Source organism: Salvelinus fontinalis, chromosome 1, assembly GCF_029448725.1.
Source record: "Salvelinus fontinalis isolate EN_2023a chromosome 1, ASM2944872v1, whole genome shotgun sequence".
In the NCBI taxonomy this organism is placed as follows: domain Eukaryota; kingdom Metazoa; phylum Chordata; class Actinopteri; order Salmoniformes; family Salmonidae; genus Salvelinus; species Salvelinus fontinalis.
This window is the reverse complement of record NC_074665.1, coordinates 51,128,001-51,150,069: the sequence shown is the minus strand read 5'-3', so window position 1 is coordinate 51,150,069 and position 22,069 is coordinate 51,128,001. Positions and strand designations below refer to the sequence as shown.

At 42.3% G+C, this 22,069-nt stretch overlaps 1 protein-coding gene across 2 annotated transcripts in view; it reads right to left on the bottom strand.

The window, feature by feature from the left end:
• Positions 1–22,069, bottom strand: part of LOC129857348 (protocadherin-15-like) — a 311,697-nt gene that overhangs the window by 58,699 nt on the left and 230,929 nt on the right. For both annotated transcript variants that reach the window (XM_055925506.1, XM_055925513.1), the window contains one exon: positions 6,641–6,750. In XM_055925506.1, coding sequence (XP_055781481.1) covers positions 6,641–6,750 — 110 coding nt within the window. The remainder of the gene's footprint in view (positions 1–6,640; positions 6,751–22,069) is intronic.

Here is a 22,069-nt window from a genome sequence, read left to right as displayed (position 1 = left end):
CGTACTTTGGCGTGAAAAGTGCAAATCAATCCCAGAACAACAGCAAAGGACCTTGTGAAGATGGTGGAGGAAACAGGTACAAAAGTATCTATACCCATAATAAAACGAGTCCTATATCGACATGACCTGAAAAGGCTGCTCAGCAAGGAAGAAGCCACTGCTCCATAAAAAAAGACTACGGTTTGCAACTGTACATGGGGACAAAGATCTTCTCTTAGGAGAAATGTCTTCTGGTTTGATGAAACAAAAATAGAACTGTTTGGCCATAACGACCATCGTTATGTTTGGAGGAAAAAGGGGATGCTTGCAAGCTGAAGTACACCATCCCAATCGTGCAGCACAGGGGTGGCAGCATCATGTTGTGGGGGTGCTTTGCTGCAGGAGGTACTGGTGCACTTCACAAAATGGCTCATGAGGAGGGAAAATTATGTGGATATATTGAAGCAAGATCTCAAGACATCAGTCAGGAAGTTAAAGGTGGGTGGCAAATGGGTCAAAGTATTGGAGTGGCCATTACAAAGCCCTGACCTCAATCTCATAGAAAATTTGTGGGCAGAAGTGAAAAAACATGTACGAGCAAGGAAGGCCTACAAACCTGATTCAGTTACACCAGCTCTGTCAGGAGGAATGGGCCAAAATTCACCTAACTTGTGGACGGCTACCTGAAACGTTTGACCCAAGTTAAACATATTAAAGGCAATGCTACCAAATACTAAGTAGATGTCCTAACCGACTTGCCAAAACTATAGTTTGTTGACAAGAAATGTATGGAGTGGTTGAAAAACGAGTTTAAATGACTCCAACCTAAGTGTATGAAAACTTCTGACTTGTACATTCAAGAGTAAAAATTTGCTGAACAAGTCACATAATAAGTTGCATGGTTTTGATTTGATTTATTAACTAGGTCTTTCTTTGCAACACTTGACCATATGACTGGACAATAATCATTGTCTATGCCAGTAGGTTTGTCATTGTCACGACTTCCGCCGAAGTCGGGTCCTCTCCTTCTCCGGACGGCGTTCGGCGTCGCCGGTCTTCTAGCCATCATCGATCCACTTTTCATTTTCCATTTGTTTTGTCTTGTCTTCCTACACTCCTGGTTCCAATCCCATTCATTACATGTTGTGTATTTAACCCTCTGTTCCCCCATGTCCTTGTCTGGAATTGTTTATTGTAAGTGCATGTGCACGTTTATCTGGTGTGCGATGGGTTTTGTACCCATTTATTGTTTGTTTCTGGATGCCTGTCACGTTCCTGACCTATTTATGTTAGTTTGTTATGTGTGTTAGTTGGTCAGGACGTGAGGTTGGGTGGGCATTCTATGTTTTCTGTTTCTGTGTTGGTTTTGGGTTGCCTGGTATGGCTCTTAATTAGAGGCAGGTGTTTGGCGTTCCTCTAATTAAGAGTCATATTTAGGTAGGCGTTGTCACAGTGTTCGTTGTGGGTGATTGTCTTCCGTGTCTGTGTAATTGTTTGCACCATACGGGACTGTTACGGTTTGTTCGGTTTGTGTAGTCTAATTGTCCTATTTGTGCGTTCTTATTGTTTTATGTAAGTTCGTCGTATAGGTCTGTCTTCACCGTTTTGTTGTTTTGTTAGTTTATACAAGTTCGTGTCTTTGTTAAATAAATATGTGTTCAAACTTTGCTGCGCCTTGGTTCCCTCGATACTCCTCCTTTTCGGTCGAAGAGGAGGAGGACCGCCGTTACAGAATCACCCACCAATCCAGAGCCAAGCAGCGGAGTAAATGGAGTAAGGGACAGGAAAAGAAGGAGGAATGGACTTGGGACGATATATTGGACGGGAAAGGTTGCTACACATGGGAGGAGATCCTGGCTGGTAGGGATCGCCTCCCATGGGAACAGCTGGAGGCACTGAGGAGAGCAGAGGCTACCGGAGAGAGGAACCGGAGTTATGAGGGAACGTGTCTGGCACGGAAGCCCAAAAAGCCCGTAAGTAACTCCCAAAAATTTCTTGGGGGGGGGCTAAGAGGTAGTGGGCCAAGGGCAGGTAGGAGACCTGCGCCCACTTCCCAGGCTTACCGTGGAGAGCGGGAGTACGGGCAGGCGCCGTGTTACGCAGTAGAGCGCACGGTGTCTCCTCTACGAGTGCATAGCCCAGTGCGGGTTATTCCACCTCCCCGCACTGGTAGGGCTAGATTGGGTATTGAGCCAGGTGTCATGAGGCCGGCTCAACGCGTCTGGTCTCCAGTGCGTCTCCTCGGGCCGGCATACATGGCACCTGCCTTACGCATGGTTTCCCCGGTTCGCCTACATAGGCCGGTGCGGGTTATTCCACCTCCCCGCACTGGTTGGGCGACCGGGAGCATTCAACCAGGTAAGGTTGGGCAGGCTCAATGCTCAAGAGTGCCAGTACGCCTCCACGGTCCGGTATTTCCGGCGCTACCTCCCCGCCCCAGCCTAGTACCTACAGTGCCTACACTACGCACTAGGCTACCAGTGCGTCTCCTGAGCCCAGTTCCTCCTCCACGCACTCTCCCTGTAGTGCGTGTATCCAGTTCGGTGCCTCCAGTTCCGGCACTACGCACTAAGCCTCCTGTGCGTCTCCAGAGCCCTGTACACACTGTATCTTCTCCCCCTACTAATCCTGATGTGCTTGTCCTCAGCCCGGTGTCACCAGTGCCGGTACCACGCATCAGGTATAGAGTGGGCTTTGAGAGTACAGTGTGCCCTGTCCCTGCTCCCCGCACTAGTATGAAGGTGCGTGTCCTTAGCCCGGTGCCTCCAGTTCCGGCACCACGCACCAGGTCTACAGTGCGCCTTATCCGGCCAGAGCCATCCGTCTCACCAGCGCCATCTGAGCCATCCGTCTCACCAGCGCCATCTGAGCCATCCGTCTCCCCAGCGCCATCTGAGCCATCCGTCTCCCCAGCGCCGTCTGAGCCATCCGTCTCCCCAGCGCCGTCTGAGCCATCCGTCTGCCATGAGCCTGCAAAGCCGCCCGTCTGCCATGAGCCTACAGAGCCGTCCGCCAGACAGTAGCCGCTAGAGCCGCCCGCCAGACAGGAGCCGCTAGAGCCGCCCGTCAGACAGGATCTGCCAGAGCCGCCCGTCAGACAGGATCTGCCAGAGCCGCCAACCAGACAGGATCTGCCAGAGCCGCCAACCAGACAGGATCTGCCAGAGCCGCCAACCAGACAGGATCTGCCAGAGCCGCCAACCAGACAGGATCTGCCAGAGCCGCCAACCAGACAGGATCTGCCAGAGCCGCCAACCAGACATGAGCGTCGAGAGCCGTCAGCCTGCCATGAGCGTCGAGAGCCGTCAGCCTGCCATGAGCGTCGAGAGCCGTCAGCCTGCCATGAGCGTCGAGAGCCGTCAGCCTGCCATGAGCGTCGAGAGCCGTCAGCCTGCCATGAGCGTCGAGAGCCGTCAGCCTGCCATGAGCGTCGAGAGCCGTCAGTCTGCCATGAGCGTCGAGAGCCGTCAGCCAGCCATGAGCGTCGAGAGCCGTCAGCCTGCCATGAGCGTCCAGATTCGTCAGTCAGCCAGGAGCTGCCCTTCAGCCAGAAATGGCTATATACCCAGAACTGCCCCTCAGTCCAGAGCTGTCTCTCTGTCCGGAGCTGCCTTTCAGTCCGGAGTTGCCCCTCTATTATGATCTCCCTCTCTTTCTTGATCTACCTCTTTATTCTTATCTATCCGTCTGTCTTGATTTATCCCTCTGTCCCGGTGCTGTCCCTGTCATGGATGTTACAAAGAGGATTTTGTGGGATATGGGTGGACATTTTTAGGGGTAGATGGAGGTTGGGATTGACTATGGTGGGGTGGGGACCTCGCCCGGAGCCTGAGCCACCACCGTGGTTAGATGCCCACCCAGACCCTCCCCTAGACTTTGTGCTGGTGCGCCCAGAGTTCGCACCTTATGGGGGGGGTTATGTCACGTTCCTGACCTATTTATGTTAGTTTGTTATGTGTGTTAGTTGGTCAGGACGTGAGGTTGGGTGGGCATTCTATGTTTTCTGTTTCTGTGTTGGTTTTGGGTTGCCTGGTATGGCTCTTAATTAGAGGCAGGTGTTTGGCGTTCCTCTAATTAAGAGTCATATTTAGGTAGGCGTTGTCACAGTGTTCGTTGTGGGTGATTGTCTTCCGTGTCTGTGTAATTGTTTGCACCATACGGGACTGTTACGGTTTGTTCGGTTTGTGTAGTCTAATTGTCCTATTCGTGCGTTCTTATTGTTTTATGTAAGTTCGTCGTATAGGTCTGTCTTCACCGTTTTGTTGTTTTGTTAGTTTATACAAGTTCGTGTCTTTGTTAAATAAATATGTGTTCAAACTTCGCTGCGCCTTGGTTCCCTCAATACTCCTCCTTTTCGGTCGAAGAGGAGGAGGACCGCCGTTACAATGCCGGCAGTTTTATGTATTAAACTGCTCCATTGTAACGCAGTTTTTGCTCTCCTGCGCCTGACTTCCCTGCCGCCAGTACGCACCCCTTACAGTCATTATTGATCAATAACAATAATTTTTCCACCTCTCCCAAACTAACTTAAGTACTGCAAGTTTGAATTTTGTTATCTTTCATAATTATTTATTTTATACATGAGTACAATGGCTCACTGTTCATTGTTGGCATTTCCTGTATAAGTTTGCCACTTTACCAATGAAGAAATCATTAAAATAATTGGCAAAATCAAATGGATTTGCGATGAATAAGCCATCTTATTCACTGAAACATGGAGTTGAATTTGTCTTTTTGACGATAATTTCATTTGAGGTAAAGTTTTTTAAAAGTTGAACGTTTTTTTTCCATCATTCTTTCCATCATTGATCTAGGCTTCATAATAAAGTTTATAATTCTTTTTGATGAGTTTAGTAACATCATTTCTCAATTTGTAGTAAATCAGCCAGTCAGATGTGCAGCCAGACTTATTAGCCACTCGTTTTGCCCATCTCTTTCAAAGACACAGTTTCTCAATTCCTCATCAATCCATGGAGCCTTAACAGGTGCATGTTTATCAATAATTGGAAGATGCAATTTCATAAATTCATCAAGCGCAGCGTCTGGATGCTCCTCATTATTAATCACATCAGACCAACAAATATTTTTAACATCATCCATATGAGAGTCACAGCAACATATTTTGCATGATCTTTTAAACCAGTTTTAAACCAGTTTTTGGTACTTTGGCTTTCCTAGATAAGGCCACTATATTGTGATCACTGCATCCAATGGGTACAGATACAGCTTTAGAACAAAGTTCTACAATATTAGTAAACATGTGATCAATACATGGACTCACTCTGTGTCCAATAATAGTGTTTAACATGATTTTTGAATGACTACCTCATCTCTATACCCCACACATACAATTAGCTGTAAGGTCCCTCAGTCGAGCGGTGAATTTTAAACACAGATTCAAACACAAAGACCAGGGACGTTTTCCAATCCCTGTCAAAGAAGGGCACCTATGTGACTAATAACATTTGATTTGATTTGATTTCAAGCCCAGTGATTTTATTATTCTGTGACCAAAATATGTGGTCTTGTTTCAATTATTTGAAATTCTGTAGCATTTTTTTCATGTTGAGAGACTTAAATCCGGCTGAGAATATCACAGTGAGTTGAAACCACAACTGTTGGATTTGCTAGACTGACACCTGTTTACCAGGCTGGGCTCCATCACTCAGAGGACGAGCAAATTGACGATTTTTCTGGGTAGGTCAGAAAATGTGACACATCACTCTCTTTGCAAATGTGGGGACCGATTGGGTTTTCTGGCACTATAAGGCACAGGACTCTACGAATTTCACAGAGCACTTTGTACACCAAAATGTCAGTTGGATAAGTCCAGGACCACTCAAAGCCCCCATTATATGGGGGACTTAACATCTGAGAGGTAAAAAAAGATTTGTTTTGTCTGTTTGTGTGCCAAAGGCCAACCACAAAAATTATAACCTATTGTTTAAAAAAATACTTTTTGCACCCAGCTGCTGATACTGTAGGTGCACACTCGGTTTAAGAGTTGCATTTAATTAGTTCCAGATGCTCAAGGTTAAAGCACGCATTTGGCACATTCCCAAGTCAATGCATTAATCAGGAGTAGACTGTGCATCACAGCTTTGCTTGCTGTTTGGGGTTTTAGGCTGGGTTTCTGTACAGCACATTGAGATATCAGCTGATGTAAGAAGGGCTATATAAATACATGTGATTTGATTTGACTTCACAGACATGGAAATAGACTGTGATAAAAGAAAACTTCCACTGTGGTCTCAGCCATCTGTTCTCCCTTCCCTGAGAAGCACTCTTTATGACTGCTACTTCAGGAGAGTAGAAATCACTAGCCTTCATAATTGGCAGCCGCTCATCTCTCCTCTGTACATCCCTCCCTTGATATTTAGACTGGAGCTAATCATTTGCACGCCTCCACTCTTGATTTCCCTGGATGCAATTGTGCTTTTCAGGCCTTCTCAGCACTCAGACATTGAAAGGCTAAGTAGGCCTAGTAAAATATAGTTGTTTTAACACAAGTAAAGTGCATCCAATTTTTGTAGAATGTTTTGTACATTATTCAATAGATTGTATGTTATTGCAATAATTTAATAGACAGAAATGTGACGTTTTCCTATTTTGGTGAGTGTTTCTTCAATCTATGGCACTTGTGGGTAATGTCTGCACTTACCACCTTTGTTTCCGCCCATGATGGAGTAGAAGATGGTCTCGTTGATGGCGGCTGCCAGGATGCTGCCCACCGGTCTGCCTACTGGGGACAGCTCACTGACAGGCGCAAGCCTGCAGAGAAAGACAAAGACAGAGATGGAGCGGACATGACTAAATATCCCTGGACACTTTACCACTGAGAACTTCCACTGAAAAAAACTATTGTGAAAAGAAAATATAATCATTTGACAGTATGCTCCTTCCCACCACATTTAGCAGACACACTGTTGAATATGGCACATACAAAACTTGCAATAAACAAAACCATATTCACACTTTTAAAAGTTTCTACAATAGCAATTAACATTTTATTTTAACTTGACAAGTTCCAGTGCACATTTAGTCTGTGTCTTCAAGTAAAAATGTTGACGTCTTTTAAAAACACTTAAAATAGGGGCTGTGTAGGCTTACCCTGGCGTGTTGTTTTGATACCCATGTAAATCTCTCTTGGACAAGTTGACTTTTATCAATATATTTGCCTGTATTTACCCCCCCAAAATGAAATGCTAATTAGGCGCTAATGTGGCTATCATAAAGAGCTACAATGCCATGATGCTCTGGATGAGACTGCCGAATGGAGGCAAAGCTAAGAATCTCTGCAATCTCAGACCACCCTCGAAACCAAACAAGGGTGGACTATGGTGATACTGTACATGGGGTGGGCTGAGAGTGGCTGAGGGCTGGGATTAAAGCGTTTATGTTTGGCAATGTATTATTGTTATGTGATTTCTGTATATAAAGTACCATGTATATAAAATATGTATATAAAATGTATATGGAAAATGTATGTATACAGTATGTAGCAGAAAATATATGTTTCCTCAGAAGACGAAGGGTGGTGGATGGGTTCATTAAAAACAAAAAAAGAATCTCTGGATTAACCTTTTCATATGTGAGTTCTTAATATCTCTAACGGTGTGATGTCAGAATGCACTCACTGTTGCAAAATGTGATTCCTATGCAACAGTTAACCCGCGCTGCCCTCAAACCGATTATCTACAGGCTATGTTTCAACTTGTCAAATTCAAATTATTTTCTACATTTTATTTTCTAACAACAGTTTGAATTGAGGTGTGTTCTCCCTCCTCATTCATTCACATAGAAGTAGCCCATTTCACTGCTGAGGACAATTTATGTTTGAGGCTTTACTGAGCCGGCCAAACTTCCTTTCTTTGATGAGAGCCAAAGCAATTCACCAGTGTTTCCGCTGATCAAGTATGCAGACATTTGCACAGTCTTGCACAAACTTTTCCCCCCTGGCATATTTTCTGGCTGGTCCAAGAATTGCCTTCATTGTTGTTTTCCTATCAAATAATAACTTTGACTTGTGTGCGTTCCTATCAAAGTAAGTGCCTTATTTTCTGTACAGTGGTTGCTCAACTAAACATAGAATAAGGCTGTAATGTGACAAAATGTGGGAAAAGTCTGAATACTTTCCAAATGCACTGTGATCTAAAAGTAAATATCAGGTGCCTTAGATGTGTCTGTGTATATCTGAGGCAATAACATCTTTAGAGACAGAATATCAAGGGTCATTTCAATACAGCAGGTACAGAAATCTATAAACATTTCCAGTGAGGCAACATACTGTAACTTCCTGTGTACTCATGCAAAGCATGGACATAACATAGTGAACATTAGGTTCTGACATTGAGCAACTTCCAGTATCACATCAGTAAGCAAGCATCGGTGAATAAATTACAGTACCAATTCACAACTGGGCTCTTGCTGTCTAAGCCTTTCACACCCTTTTGCTATAATTAGAGACCCTCCACTTTATGCTCACTTATGAATCAATCCGATTTAAGTGTGCTCTTTTTAGATCGTTTAACAGCGATACCTGAGACAGACTTGGCAAAGACCAACATAGACTAAATGACAAGCCATTTATATGTTATGGAAGCTAATGAGGTGCTGCTGTGTGGTAATGGCTCTGGGACTTGTTAGAATAAAAACAAATATAAGGGCCCCTGGGAAAGTAGCAAGGCAATGGTTGGGCTAGGTTAGCATATCTGTAACTAGTTAAGGCTAACACTATACAACAATAGGCATACCTCTGGCGCTGTGGCCCATTGATTAGACCACGTCGGCCAGCATTTAGACTGCCATTGAACTCTGTTTTGTAGGTGAATATACATTCACCAGAGAACAAATTGGACCTTGGATCTTATCAATATGACCTGAAGAACTAATATCCTATGTTTCTTCGAGTTGTGGCTGGAACAGGATATGGATAACATTCCATGCATCTTCAAGATCAGATGGCAGCCAATGCTGGCACTAAGACATCATTCAATGAGCTGTGTCGGGCCATAAGCAAACAAGAAAATGTACATCCAGATGTGGCGATTACATTGGAAGGTGATATTAATCCAGGGAAACTGAAATAAACTTTACCTAATTTTTACCAGCATGTCACCTGTGCAACTAGAGGAAACAAAATTCACCTAGATCACCTTTACACCACACAACTTTACACCACACACAGAAACACATACAAGGCTCTCCCTCGTCCTCCCTTAGGCAAATTTGACCATAAAACTCTATCCTCCTGATCCCTGCTTACAAGAAAAAACTCAAATAAGAAGTACCAGTGACACGATCAATACAGAAGTGGTCAGATGAAGCGGATTCTAAGCTACAGAACTTTTCGCTAGCACAGACTGGAATATGTTCCGGGATTCATCCGATAATATTGAGAAGTTCACCTCATCAGTCACCGGCTTCATTAATAAGTGCATTGACGACGTTGTCCCCAGAGTACATATCCCAAACAAAAGCCATGGATTACAGGCAACATCCATTCTGAGCTAAAGGCTTGAGCTGCCACTTTCAAGGAGCGGGACACTAATCCGGACGTTTATAAGTAATCCAGCTTTGACCTCGTATGACATCCAAAGACCCGCCTTATCTCAGCGAACTGGTCACCATAGCAGCACCCACCCGTAGCACGCACCCCAGCAGGTATATTTTACTGGTCACCCCCAAAGCCAACTCCTGCTTTGGCCGCCTTTCCTTCCAGTTCTAGCATTTCTATCAGCATGTTAAATGTGCAACCAGAAGGAAAAAACTCTAGACCACCTTTACTCCACACACAGAGATGTGTGCAAAGCTCTCCCTCGCCCTACATTTGGCAAATCTGACCATAATTCTATCCTCCTGATTCCTGCTTACAAGCTAAAATTAAAGCAGAAAGCACCAGTGACTCGGTTTATAAAAAAGTGGTCAGATGAAACAGATGCTAAACTACAGGACTGTTTTGCTAGCACAGACTGGAATATGTTCCGGGATTCTTCTGATGGAATTAACTTCTTATGGCTGCAGGGGCAGTATTGAGTAGCTTGGATGAAAGGTGCACAGAGGTGCCCATAGTAAACTGCCTGCTCCTCACTCCCAGTTGCTAATATATGCATAGTATTATTCGTATTTGATAGAAAACACTCTGACATTTCTAAAACTGTTTGAGTATAACAGAACTCACATGGCAAAAACCTGAGAAGTTCCACTTCCTGTTTGAATTGTTTCTGAGGTGGCAGATTTTCAACCAAGCTCTCATTGAAATTACAGTGAGATATTGATGAGTTTTCACTTCCTACGGCTTCCGCTAGATGTCAACAGTTAATAGAACTTTGTCTGATGACTCCAATGTGAAGGGGGGACGAAGGAGACAGGAATTAATAATCACTGCCATGAGGTGACCACGCATTGAACAGCGCCTTCACATGAGGAGGACCTCCATTCCACCGATCTTCTGAAGTCAATCTAATTCTCTGGTTGGAATGTTGTTCAAGATGTATGTTAACAACATTCTAAAGATTGATTCAGTACATCGTTTGACATGTTTCTACTGACTGTTACGGAACTTTTGGACATTTCGTCACGTTATAGTGGATGCACTTTGTGACTTTGGAATTGTTTACCGCTAACGCGCTAACCAAAGTAGCTAATTGGACATAAATAACGGACATTATCGAACAAATCAAGCATTTATTGTGGACCTGCGATTCCTAGGACTGCATTCTGAGGAAGTTCATGAAAGGTAAGGAAACATTTATCATGTATTTTCTGGTTTCCGTTGACCCCAACATGGCGGCTAATTTGGCTATTGTTCTGAGCTCCGTCTCAGATTATTGCATGATTTGCTTTTTCCGTAAAGTTTTTTTGAAATCTGACACAGCAGTTGCATTAAGGAGAGGTATATATATAATTCCATATGTATAACTTGTATTATCATCTACATTTATGATGAGTATTTCTGTTGAAACAATGTGGCTATGGAAAATCACTTGATGTTTTTGGAACTAGTGAATGTAACGCGTCAATGTAAACTCAGATTTTATGTTATAAATATGAACTTTATCAAACAAAACATGCATGTATTGTGTAACATGAAGTCCTATGAGTGTCATCTGATGAAGATAATCAAAGGTTAGTGATTAATTTCTATCTCTATTTCTGTTTTTTGTGAAAGCTATCTTCCGCTGGAAAAATGGCTGTGCTTATTGTGGTTTGGTGGTGACCTAACATAATCGTTTGTAGTGCTTTTGCTGAAAAGCATATTTGAAATCAGAAACTTTGGTGGGATTAACCTCTACAGAGTACCTAACCCGGATCCGGGAGCACCCCCCCCCCCCCACACACTGATTAGCATCGCTAGCATAGCGTCACAATTAAATAGTAGCATCTAAATATCATTAAATCACAAGTCCAAGACACCCAATGAAAGACACAGATCTTGTGAATAAAACCACCATTTCAGATTTTTTAAATGTTTTACAGGGAAGACAAAATATGTAAATCTATTAGCTAAACACGTTAGCAAAAGACACCATTTTCTTACTCCAACAGTTTCTTACTCCATCAGGTGCTATCACCAATTCGGCTAAACTAAGATATTGATAGCCACAAACCAACAAACAAATTTATAAGATGACAGTCTGATAACATATTTATGGTATAGCATAGTTTTTTTTTTTTAAATGTGCATTTTTCAGGTATAAATCACAGTTCTACATTGCAGCTGCAATCTGATATAGTGCTGATGCAGCTAGAACAATTACAGAGACCAACGTTATATAACTAATTACTTGTCTTAAAACATTTCAGAAAAAATACACAGCGTACAGACATTGAAAGCCCAACATCTGGTGAATCCAAACAATATTTCAGATTTTTTAAATGTTTTATAGCGAAAACAAAATGTATCGCTAATTAGCATAACCAGGCCAGCCAAAACCAGCTGGACGCGCGCGACCAGTTCACATGCACGACAGATATATGAAATAACATCGTAAATTGGGTCTTACTATTGCTGGTCTTTCATCAGAATGTTGATCAAGGTGTCCTTAGTCCTGATGAGTCGTTCAATCCATTCACAATGGCAACCTCCCCTCTTCATTCAGCCTGGGTACTGGTCGACTGGCACGGTCAATTCCCAAAGTTAAAAAACTCAAAGAACGGAACACGGCAAAACTCCCGAAAAAATTCTAATAATCTGATTAAACTATATTGAAAAAACATACATTACGGTGATATGGTCACATGTAGCAAACAAACTTCGACACGGAGATAGTTTTCATCCATAACGTCAGCATAACAAAAGACAATGCCACCTCTGAAAACGCGCATCTCAGAAACCGGAAGTTGTCGGTCACGCTAAAGAAATAAGTCTTATTTCACGTCAGTACAAGATAAACAAAAAATTTCTCCTCTGACGTCTTCCAAACACCCATAGGAAGAAGTAGGAAGTGTCATTCGGGTCATAGGTGGCGTGACCATATATAGGCAGAGCTTTGAAGCGAGCATACACATCTTGCAATCTTTTTCAGGCTCAGGGAAAGTGCTGTGAAATGACCTGTGTTTGACTCAGAGACTCAATTGGAACGGTTTTAAAAACCATAGCTTGTTTTCTATCCAATGCTATATGGTTATATGCATATAGTAACAGCAATAATTGAATAAGAGGCAGTTTAGTCTGTAGAGGCAATTATGCTAATGCGAAATAGCACCCCCTGTATTCTCAAGAAGTTAACAACAAGATTAACAACAAGATTATCTTTAAAATGATATAAGACACATGTATGTTTGAGGAATTTTAATTATGAGATTTCTGTTGTTTGTATTTGGCGCTCTGCACTTTCACTGGCTGCTGTCATATCGATCCCGGTAGCGGGATGCAGCCATAATTAAGGAGTACACCACATCAGTCACTGGCTTCTTTAATAAGTGCATCAATGACGTTGTCCCCACAGTGACTGTACGTACATACCCCAACCAGAGCCATGGATTACATGCAACATTCGCACTGAGCTAAAGGATAGAGCTGCCGCATTCAAGGAGAGGGACTCTAACCCGGAAGCTTATAAAAAGTCCTGCTATGCCCTCCGATGAACCATCAAACAGGCAAAGCATCAATACAGGACTAAGATCGAATCGTTCTGCACCGGCTCTGACACTTGTCGGATGTGGCAGGGCTTGCAAACTATTACAGACTACAAAGGGAAGCACAGCCAAGAGCTGTCCAGTGACACAACCCTACCAGACGAGCTAAAATACTTCTATGCTTGGTTCGAGGCAACTAACAATGCAGCATGCATGAGAGCATCAGCTCTTCTGGATGATTGTGTGATCATGCTCTCCGTAGCCGATGTGAGTAAAACCTTTAAACAGGTCAACATTCACAAGGCCGCAGGGCCAGATGGATTACCGGGATGTGTACTCCGAGCATGCGCTGACTAACTGGCAGGTGACTTCACTGACATTTTCAACCTCTCCCTGTCTGAGTCTGTAATACCAACATGTTTCAAGCAGAGCACCATAGTCTCTCTGCCCAAGAACACTAAGGTAAACTGCCTAAATGACTACCGACCCGTAGCACTCACGTCTGGTCATGGATCACATCAACACCATTATCCCTGAAACCCCAGACCCACTCCAATGTGCATACCGCCCCTACAGATCCACAGATGATGCAATCTATATTGTATTCAACTCTGCCCTTTCACACCTGGACAAAAGGAACACCTATGTGAGAATGCTATTCATTGACTACAGCTCAGCATTCAACACCATAGTGCCCTTAAAGCTCATCACTAAGCTAAGGACCCTGGGACTAAATACCTCCCTCTGCAACTGGATCCTAGACTGCCGGGCCGCCCACAGGTGGTAAGGGTAGGTAACAATGGGGTGAAATACTCAACAAATGTTTATTAGATTTAATTTTATTAATCGTTGAACATGTGTCGAAGGAAGTAAAAGAAGTTGAAGTTAAGATTAGCGAACATGAGGTTATAATGAAGGAGAATCTAGGCCCCTATTTTACAGCCATAGACGACACGATCAATTAGTCCATTGGGAAATACAGAGACTTTCTACAAGCAACAAAGATCAAGAAATATCAGCATGACACAGAGGACTACCAGCTTAACCAGGTGTACGCATGGGAAGGCCCAAGGACAGGAGAACGGAGAGGCCGACATAGGGACGCACCACTGATCGGGAGACACAGATAAGCAGCAGCGGGAGGACATGGAAACTTGGACACAGAGGCATCCACTGAGAGCGAATTCCCTACAGACAGTGACTCCAGCTACCATGGCAAACAGCCCGGAAGCAACACAAGGATCCACGAAAGAAAATAAACGATGTAGGAGAGGCAAGTGGTCGAAGAGGAGACCAGGAACACAGATCTCAGTCTTATCTAAGGGCCTCTCTTTAGTACCTACATGTACAGATAAACCATTCGATACAAAAGTAGATCTGTTTAAATTCTTTCGCAAGATTAAACATAAATTATTATGGCTGGGAGCAGTATTGAGTAGCTTGGATGAATAAGGTGACCAGAGGTGCCCAGAGTAAACTGCCTGCTACTCAGTCCCAGTTGCTAATATGTGCATATTATTAGTACATTTGGATAGAAAACACTCTGAAGTTTCTGAAACTGTTTGAATGATGTCTGTAAGTATAACATAACTCATATGGCAGGCAAAAACCTGTTAAAAAATCCAACCAGGAAGTGGGAAATCTGAGGTTGGTCGTTTTTCAACTCATTCCCTATTGAAGATACAGTGGGATATTGGTCATGCTGCTCTTCCGAAGGCTTCCACTAGATGTCAACAGTCTCGAGAACCGTGTTTGATGCTTCTACTGTGAAGGGGGGCCGAATGAGAGTGGATTGAGTAAGGTCTCTCCCAGAGTGCCGCGAGCTGACCATGCGCTTTCATGTGAGAGTTAGCTTGAGTTCCATTGCATTTCTGAAGACAAAGGAATTCTCCAGTTGGAACATTACTGAAGATTTATGTTAAAAACATCATAAAGATTGATTCTATACTTCGTTTGACATGTTTCTACGGACTGTAACGGAACTTTTTTGACTTTTCGCCTGCTCCTAGTGAACGCGCCTCATGAGTATGGATTTGTTTACCAAACACGCTAACAAAAGGAGCTATTTGGACATAAATGATGGACATTATCGAACAAAACAAACATTTATTGTGGAACTGGGATTCCTGGGAGTGCATTCTGATGAAGATCATCAAAGGTAAGTGAATATTTATAATGCTATTTCTGACTTCTGTTGACTGCACAATATGGCGGATATCCGTTTGGCATGATTTGTCGTCTGAGCACCGTACTCAGATTATTGCATGGTGTGCTTTATCCGTAAAGTTTTTTTGAAATCTGACACAGCGGTTGCATTAACGTCTCTGGGATATGTGGGACGGTAGCGTCCCACCTGGCCAATATCCAGTGGAAATGCAGAGCGCCAAATTCAAATAAATTACTATAAAATTCAACTTTCATGAAATCACACATTCAATATACAAAATTAAAGCTACACTTGTTGTGAATCCAGCCAACGTGTCAGATTTCAAAAATGCTTTACAGCGAAAGCAAATAATGCTATTATTTAACAATCACAGACCATCATATTTCAACCCTCCCGGCGCAACACAAAATGCAGAAATAAAGAAATAATTCATGCCTTACCTTTGACGACCTTCTTCTGTTGGCACTCCAATATGTCCCATAAACATCACAAATCGTCCTTTTGTTCGATTAATTTTGTCGATATATATCCAAAATGTCAATTTATTTGGCAAGATTTTTGGATATAAATATGATCTTTACCGAACAAAATATACATGTATTGTGTAACATGAAGTCCTATGAGGTTCATCTGATGAAGAACATCAAAGGTTAGTGATTGATTTTATCTATATTTCTGCTTTTTGTGAATCCTCTCTTTGGCTGGAAAAATGGCTGTGTTTTTCTGTGACTTGGCTAACTGCCTTTAGCTCAGGACTTGAACAGTGGGTTAAGTGCCTTAATCACATGCAGAACAACATATGTTTTACCTTGGCATCTCTGGGATTTGAACTAGCAACCTTTCCGTTACTGACCCGTCACACTAACCTCTAGGCTACCTGCCACCCCATTCTGGACTGAATGCCAGACTGTCCCATCTCAAAGTAAGTGTCCAGTGGAAGTCTCACTTTTAAAAGTTCCTATTTTGTTAGCTCATACCCAAATCATGTTGTTGAGTCCTATACTTATATTTGTGGCAAAAGCAGACATTTGAGAAAAAACACTTAAAAAATCCCCCGTCAAACTTGTATCTCAAACAGACATGGTTGCCATTTCCTCATAGAGGATGATGTCATCATTCTGAGAAGGATGAACAGGCCAATCAGCAGTCTACTCGCATTAATATTTTTAATGACCAGTATACGCTCACACCAAAGCTACTTTTTAACATACTGTACTTATTACATTTTTTTTTAAATTATAAGGAAAACTATTTAACTTATATTGTAATTAATTTTAATTCACACTTCATAGAAATCTGGAAACACTGCGCAGTTACCTAAAGTATGTTGTCCCACACAACACCACGTCACATCACAGATATTTCACTGGATAATTTAACACATATGGGGAGGCCTCTGTCAAATGTAGGGATACTTTGACTAGCTGTGCTATAGGACAGACAGGGCTTTTTGTCCTAACCTGCCTGCGGTGCCTTGTAGACAGACAGGTGCCGTCCTCTGTGGCTGATGACATAATTATCTACCTGGCACGCATTTACACACACACGCGGATAATATTGAAAGATATTATAGTTGGCTAGCACCAGAGTCTAAATGCTAAGTACAGAAACATACAAAGGTTTTTCTAAAGGTTTGTCTGTGGTAACATTGAACTTCTGTGTACAACGTGATATGAGCGACCTCTGCTACTTAGCACCTGTATATGACTGACGTGATGCCTGTCTGCTTTGCAGGGAGAGGTAAATGTCAGACATAACTATGCTGAGTTCAAGGGTCAGGACAGCCCTTCAAGTCTCCAGGTACAAATAAATTCATACATTATGTATGGACATGGATTATCCTTTACTGTGAATGTGTGTGTAGCCTACTATGTGTGTTTTTGTTTGCAGTGGTGTAAAGTACTACTTAAGTAGTTTTTTGGGGTATCTGTACTTTTCTTTACTGTTTATATTTTTGAGAACTTTTACTTTTCCTTCACTACATTCCTAAAGAAAACATTGTAATTTTTACTACATACATTTTCCCTGAAAACCAAAAGTACTCGTTACATTTTGAATGCTTAGCAGAAGAGGAAAATAGTCAAATTGTTGAACTTATCAAGAGAACACGTGGTCATCCCTACTGCCTCTCGCCTGGCTGACTAATTAAACACAAATGCATCTTTTGTAAATAATCCCTAAGTGTTGGTGTGAACCTGGCTATTCGTAAATTTTAAAAACAAGAAAATGGTGCCGTCTGCTTTGCTTAATAAAAGGAATTAAGTGATTTATGTTAGGTTCTAATTCTCAGAGTAAAACACGCAACGGACACTATGACAGCTTAACCAAGTTTAATTCTTCTCAGAGGATCAATACAGCTGCATTAGACAAAAACTTTTTCACACAAGCATATATACTCCAATTTAGATGCACTCCTCCTTCTCTCCAACCATTACATATTTTATGGTTCGACAGTAAGACAAAGTGATGAGGTAATAAACTGTTCCTTCTCCCTTGAGGTGATCTGACTTGACCTCAACCCCCTTGATGCCTAATCCAAAGCTCTCCACCCATATCACTTATAGCAATCCTGTGACTGCCTTCCCCTCTACTCAGTACATCCCAAAGCCATCTGGCCCCTACAGATAACCATTAACTTCTGATGTAAAACCAGTTTCTATCACTCCTCATATAATATAGTTTTACTCCTGATGAATCATGTCTCTAGTATAACATTGTTCCAAGATTTAACCATAAACTAACAATACGTTTACTTTTGATACTTAAGTATATTTTAGCAATTACATTTAATTTTGGTACTTAAGTATATTTAAAACCAAATACTTTTAGACTTTTACTCAAGCAGTATTTTACTGGCAGACTTTCACTTTTACTTGAGTAACTTTCTATTAAGGTATCTATACTTTTACTCAAGTATGACAATTGAGTGTGTGTGTGTGTGTGTGTGTGTGTAGCCTGCTGTGTATGTGTGTGTGCTTGTGCATGTGTAGCCTTCTGTGTATACCCACACATGTGTACTGCATATGTCTGTTTCAGAAAGAAAATGAGTGTTTGGAGGCTGGAGTGTAAGACAGAGATTGAGTAAGGACAGAGATTGAGTAAGCTTTTATGTGTGTGGGCGAGCACATTACAGTATGCATCTCAAATCCAGAGACATCAGTCTTATGCAGGGATCAAACTAATTATCTGTGTGTTCTTGAACTGATATGCAATACTGATGCAGATCATCTCTCTAAGCAGTGTAAACAAATCAACTGAACATTTTTCTTTGGTAATTCCTTTTACATTTTGAGCAACAGTTATTAAAGCCTTCCAAAAGATAACATTTCTATTCACAGGTAATTTATCTTCATTGAGTTGCTAAATGTCTAGACGAGCTAAAGTATGATAGTGGTACAGGCCCCTAGACAGTCCTTTATTTCAGGCAAAGGCCATTAGCAGCACCATGGAAAGTACTGAATCACTTATCACATTGTGGCAACGGAACCACAGAAAATATACAACAGCTACAGTATGGTCTATAAGCATAACAGGACCGAGACTTTCTGTGTTACTGGGTTGAGATATCGCCAAAATGATCTCTTAAGCCTTGTTCAAGTGTAGGAAGACAGATTATTGAGCAGGAATACTGTACTATCAAGGAAACTCTTTCTCAATGGTATTAATACAAAATCAGCTGTACTTTATCTCTAAATTTCACAATAGCAAAGCCTGTTTGTATAGTCACATTTGAACAGCGAGTTGCTGCTGCATTTGTGAAGTAGCAAACAAATGTTTCCATCCTAACTGTTGACACAGTGCTGCTAATTCTCTCATTACCAGTGCAGCTGGCAGAGCTGGTTGATTGACAATGTGTTTCCCTGTAGTAATACTGGATACAGACATCACTAGCTGTCTTGGTTTGCTATGCTAACAGCGTTTCTAAGAGGCTGGCTCAATAATATGCTGTGGTGGGGTGCTGTTCAGTGGCCTGCTGGGCTGCATGTTAATATCACAGGAGATAGTCGGTGTCATCAACTGAAGAGAAAGATAGGTCTGCAATCTTAAAAGTCCCTCTTAGAACAGCCACATCAAAGAAGGAACAACGGATCTCTTACCCCTAACCCTTGATAGAACAAAAGAACAAACCGCCCATGGTCTTGCTCATGTGAGGTTGCTGATAACAGACAATGCCCATTCTAACATGCCCATCTAGTGACAATTATCTTAAAACTGAGCAAAGGACTGAACTAACTAAAAAACAAATCATAGGCTATGGGCGTGGGTTGGTCTCAAAGAGCTTATGCATTTGGCTCAAGTTTGGAATGGGGCTATTATAAGCACATAGACTTAGACAACATTATCCTCTTGCTTAGAACAAGTGTGTTCCAATGAACGTTGTTGTAATTTGCTCAAAGTACATTGTGTCTGGAATATACTGTCAAAACAAAATTACCATATTAATAAGTTGCTTCGAGCACTGTGCGTGGAAACAAACGTGTGTAATTAAGCAAGGTTTCACAATGGTTTCAGCTTGATGTGAGGGTAATACATGATTAATGCATTTTTAATAAGCTATAACACTGCAACTGCATCCGCTTAGGCGAGAGAGAAAAGGGAAGTAGAAAGGTATAAAGGAGAAAATGAGTCAGGCATGAGAGAGAGAAAAGGAAGAGCCAAGAAGGTGGAGGAAACAAGATCAAAGAGTGAACTGAGAGAAACACACCTGAGAGAGAGAAAGAGAGAACAGCTAATAGAGAAGCTGTGATCAGCAAAATGACAAAGTGAGGAATGGCAAGACTTGGTGTTCTGTGATTTAAAGGATACATTCCCAGCTCACAGCTCTCAACCCTCAGCTCCCAGCTCAGGGTAAATGCTGGGGGAAGATAAGCAGCAGGCCTAAGGGAAAGATGCTTATGCTGAAGGTCTGCTACAATGGGCCAGTAAAGTAAAGTAGCCTCCCTCTGTATTGTACATTATGGATTCACAGGATTGCCAGGGCTTAGAAAAAATCTTACCCCTCCTCTCCTGCAGTCAGACAAAATAAATACTCATTGCAGTCCCTGGTGCCCAGTGCTAAAGACTTCCCACAGTGATGTGTTTGTGAGTTCCATCTAAAAAAAAGCCATTCATTGTGATAAGTGAACATTTCGAACAGGTTGAAAATTGTTCTTGAAATAGGCCCTAGTATATATTAGCCTATTAGTTGGTTTACTTGTATCTAGATGGTATATACAGCGCATTCAGAAAGTATTCAGACCCCTTCACTGAAATACACCATTTACATAAATATTCAGACACTTTGCTATGAGACTCGGAAATGAGCTCAGGTCTACTGTATTGCCTTAGCTTCTGTCATTGAAATTCTGAAAACATATATATTTTTTGTAATACTGCATCTAGCGTCAAATACCGAAGCCTTACATCACCATGCTTCACCATAGGGATAGTATTGGCCAGGTGATGAGCGGTGCCTGGTTTCCTCCAGACGTGACGCTCCGCATTCTGGCCGAAGTTTTCAATCTTGGTTTCATCATACCACAGAATCTTGTTTCTCATGGTCTGAAAGTCCTTTAGGCGCCTTTTGGCAAATTCCCAGCAGGCTGTCATGTGCCTTTTATTGAGGAGTGGCTTCCCTCTGGCCACTACCAGAAGGCCTGATTGGTGGAGTGCTGCAGAGATGGTTGTCCTTCTGGAAGGTTCTCCCATCTTCATAGAGGTACTATGGAGCTCTGTCAGAGTGACCATTGGGTTCTTGGTCACCTCCCTGACCAAGGCCCTTCAACAATTGCTCAGTTTGGCCGTGCGGACAGCTCTAGGAAGAGTCTTGGTGGTTCCAAACTTCTTCCATTTAAAAATGATGGAGGCCACAGTGTTCTTGGGGACCTTCAATGCTGCAGAACTGTTTTGGTACCATTCCCCAGATCTGTGCCTCGACACAATCGTGTCTCGGAGCTCTACGCACAATTCCTTCGACCTCATGGCTTGGTGTTTGCTCTGACATGGACTGTCAACAGTGGAAACTTATATTGGCAGGTGTGTGCCTTTCCAAATCATGTCCTATCAATTTAATCTACCACAGGTGGACTTCAATCAAGTTGTAGAAACATCTCAAGGACAATCAATAGAAACAGGATGCACCTGAGCTCAATATCGAGTCTCATAGCCAAGGGTCTGAATGCTTATGTAAATAAGGTATTTCTGTTTTTTATTTTTTTATTTAATCCATTTTAGAATTAGGCTGTAACATAACGAAATGTGGAAAAGGGGAAGAGGTCTGAACACTTTCTGAATGCACTGTACACCCCTCAATATACAGTCTGCATGCGAGGAAAAGAGAGCTTCAAAATATGATATTTTACAAGCTGCTCTGAACAACCCTTGTCTTCACACATTTTGGAACATCTTCTCACATTGTGCACAATATCCCAGCTGAGACACAAGCATCAGCAAACATAATTACACAATAATAACTGCTTTAAATAATAGATAGTCAACTCAGGGCCCCCAAAAAATGTAATTGAAGCTGGCAGATAAATTATTCATCTTAACTGAGGATGGGTATAAATGGTTTAAAATATTTACCATGGCCTGGTGAGGGAGAATGTGACCTGAGGGGTATACTACGATGCAAGCTAGATCTACTCAGGGTTTTCTAAAGCTAGCCAGCTTCAGTTAGCTTCACATTCCAGCTCAGGCTTCATCCGTAATAGACGGTGGATAGTGCTTGTCTGTCTGCTGCTAACTCTAACAGGCTTGTAACTGAGCATGCATTTCGCAAGTGGCTAACTGTTCATTGAGACAATGCTGAAACATCAATCAATGGGCGAGTCAGTGTCACATTTACATGTTTATGTAAATGGT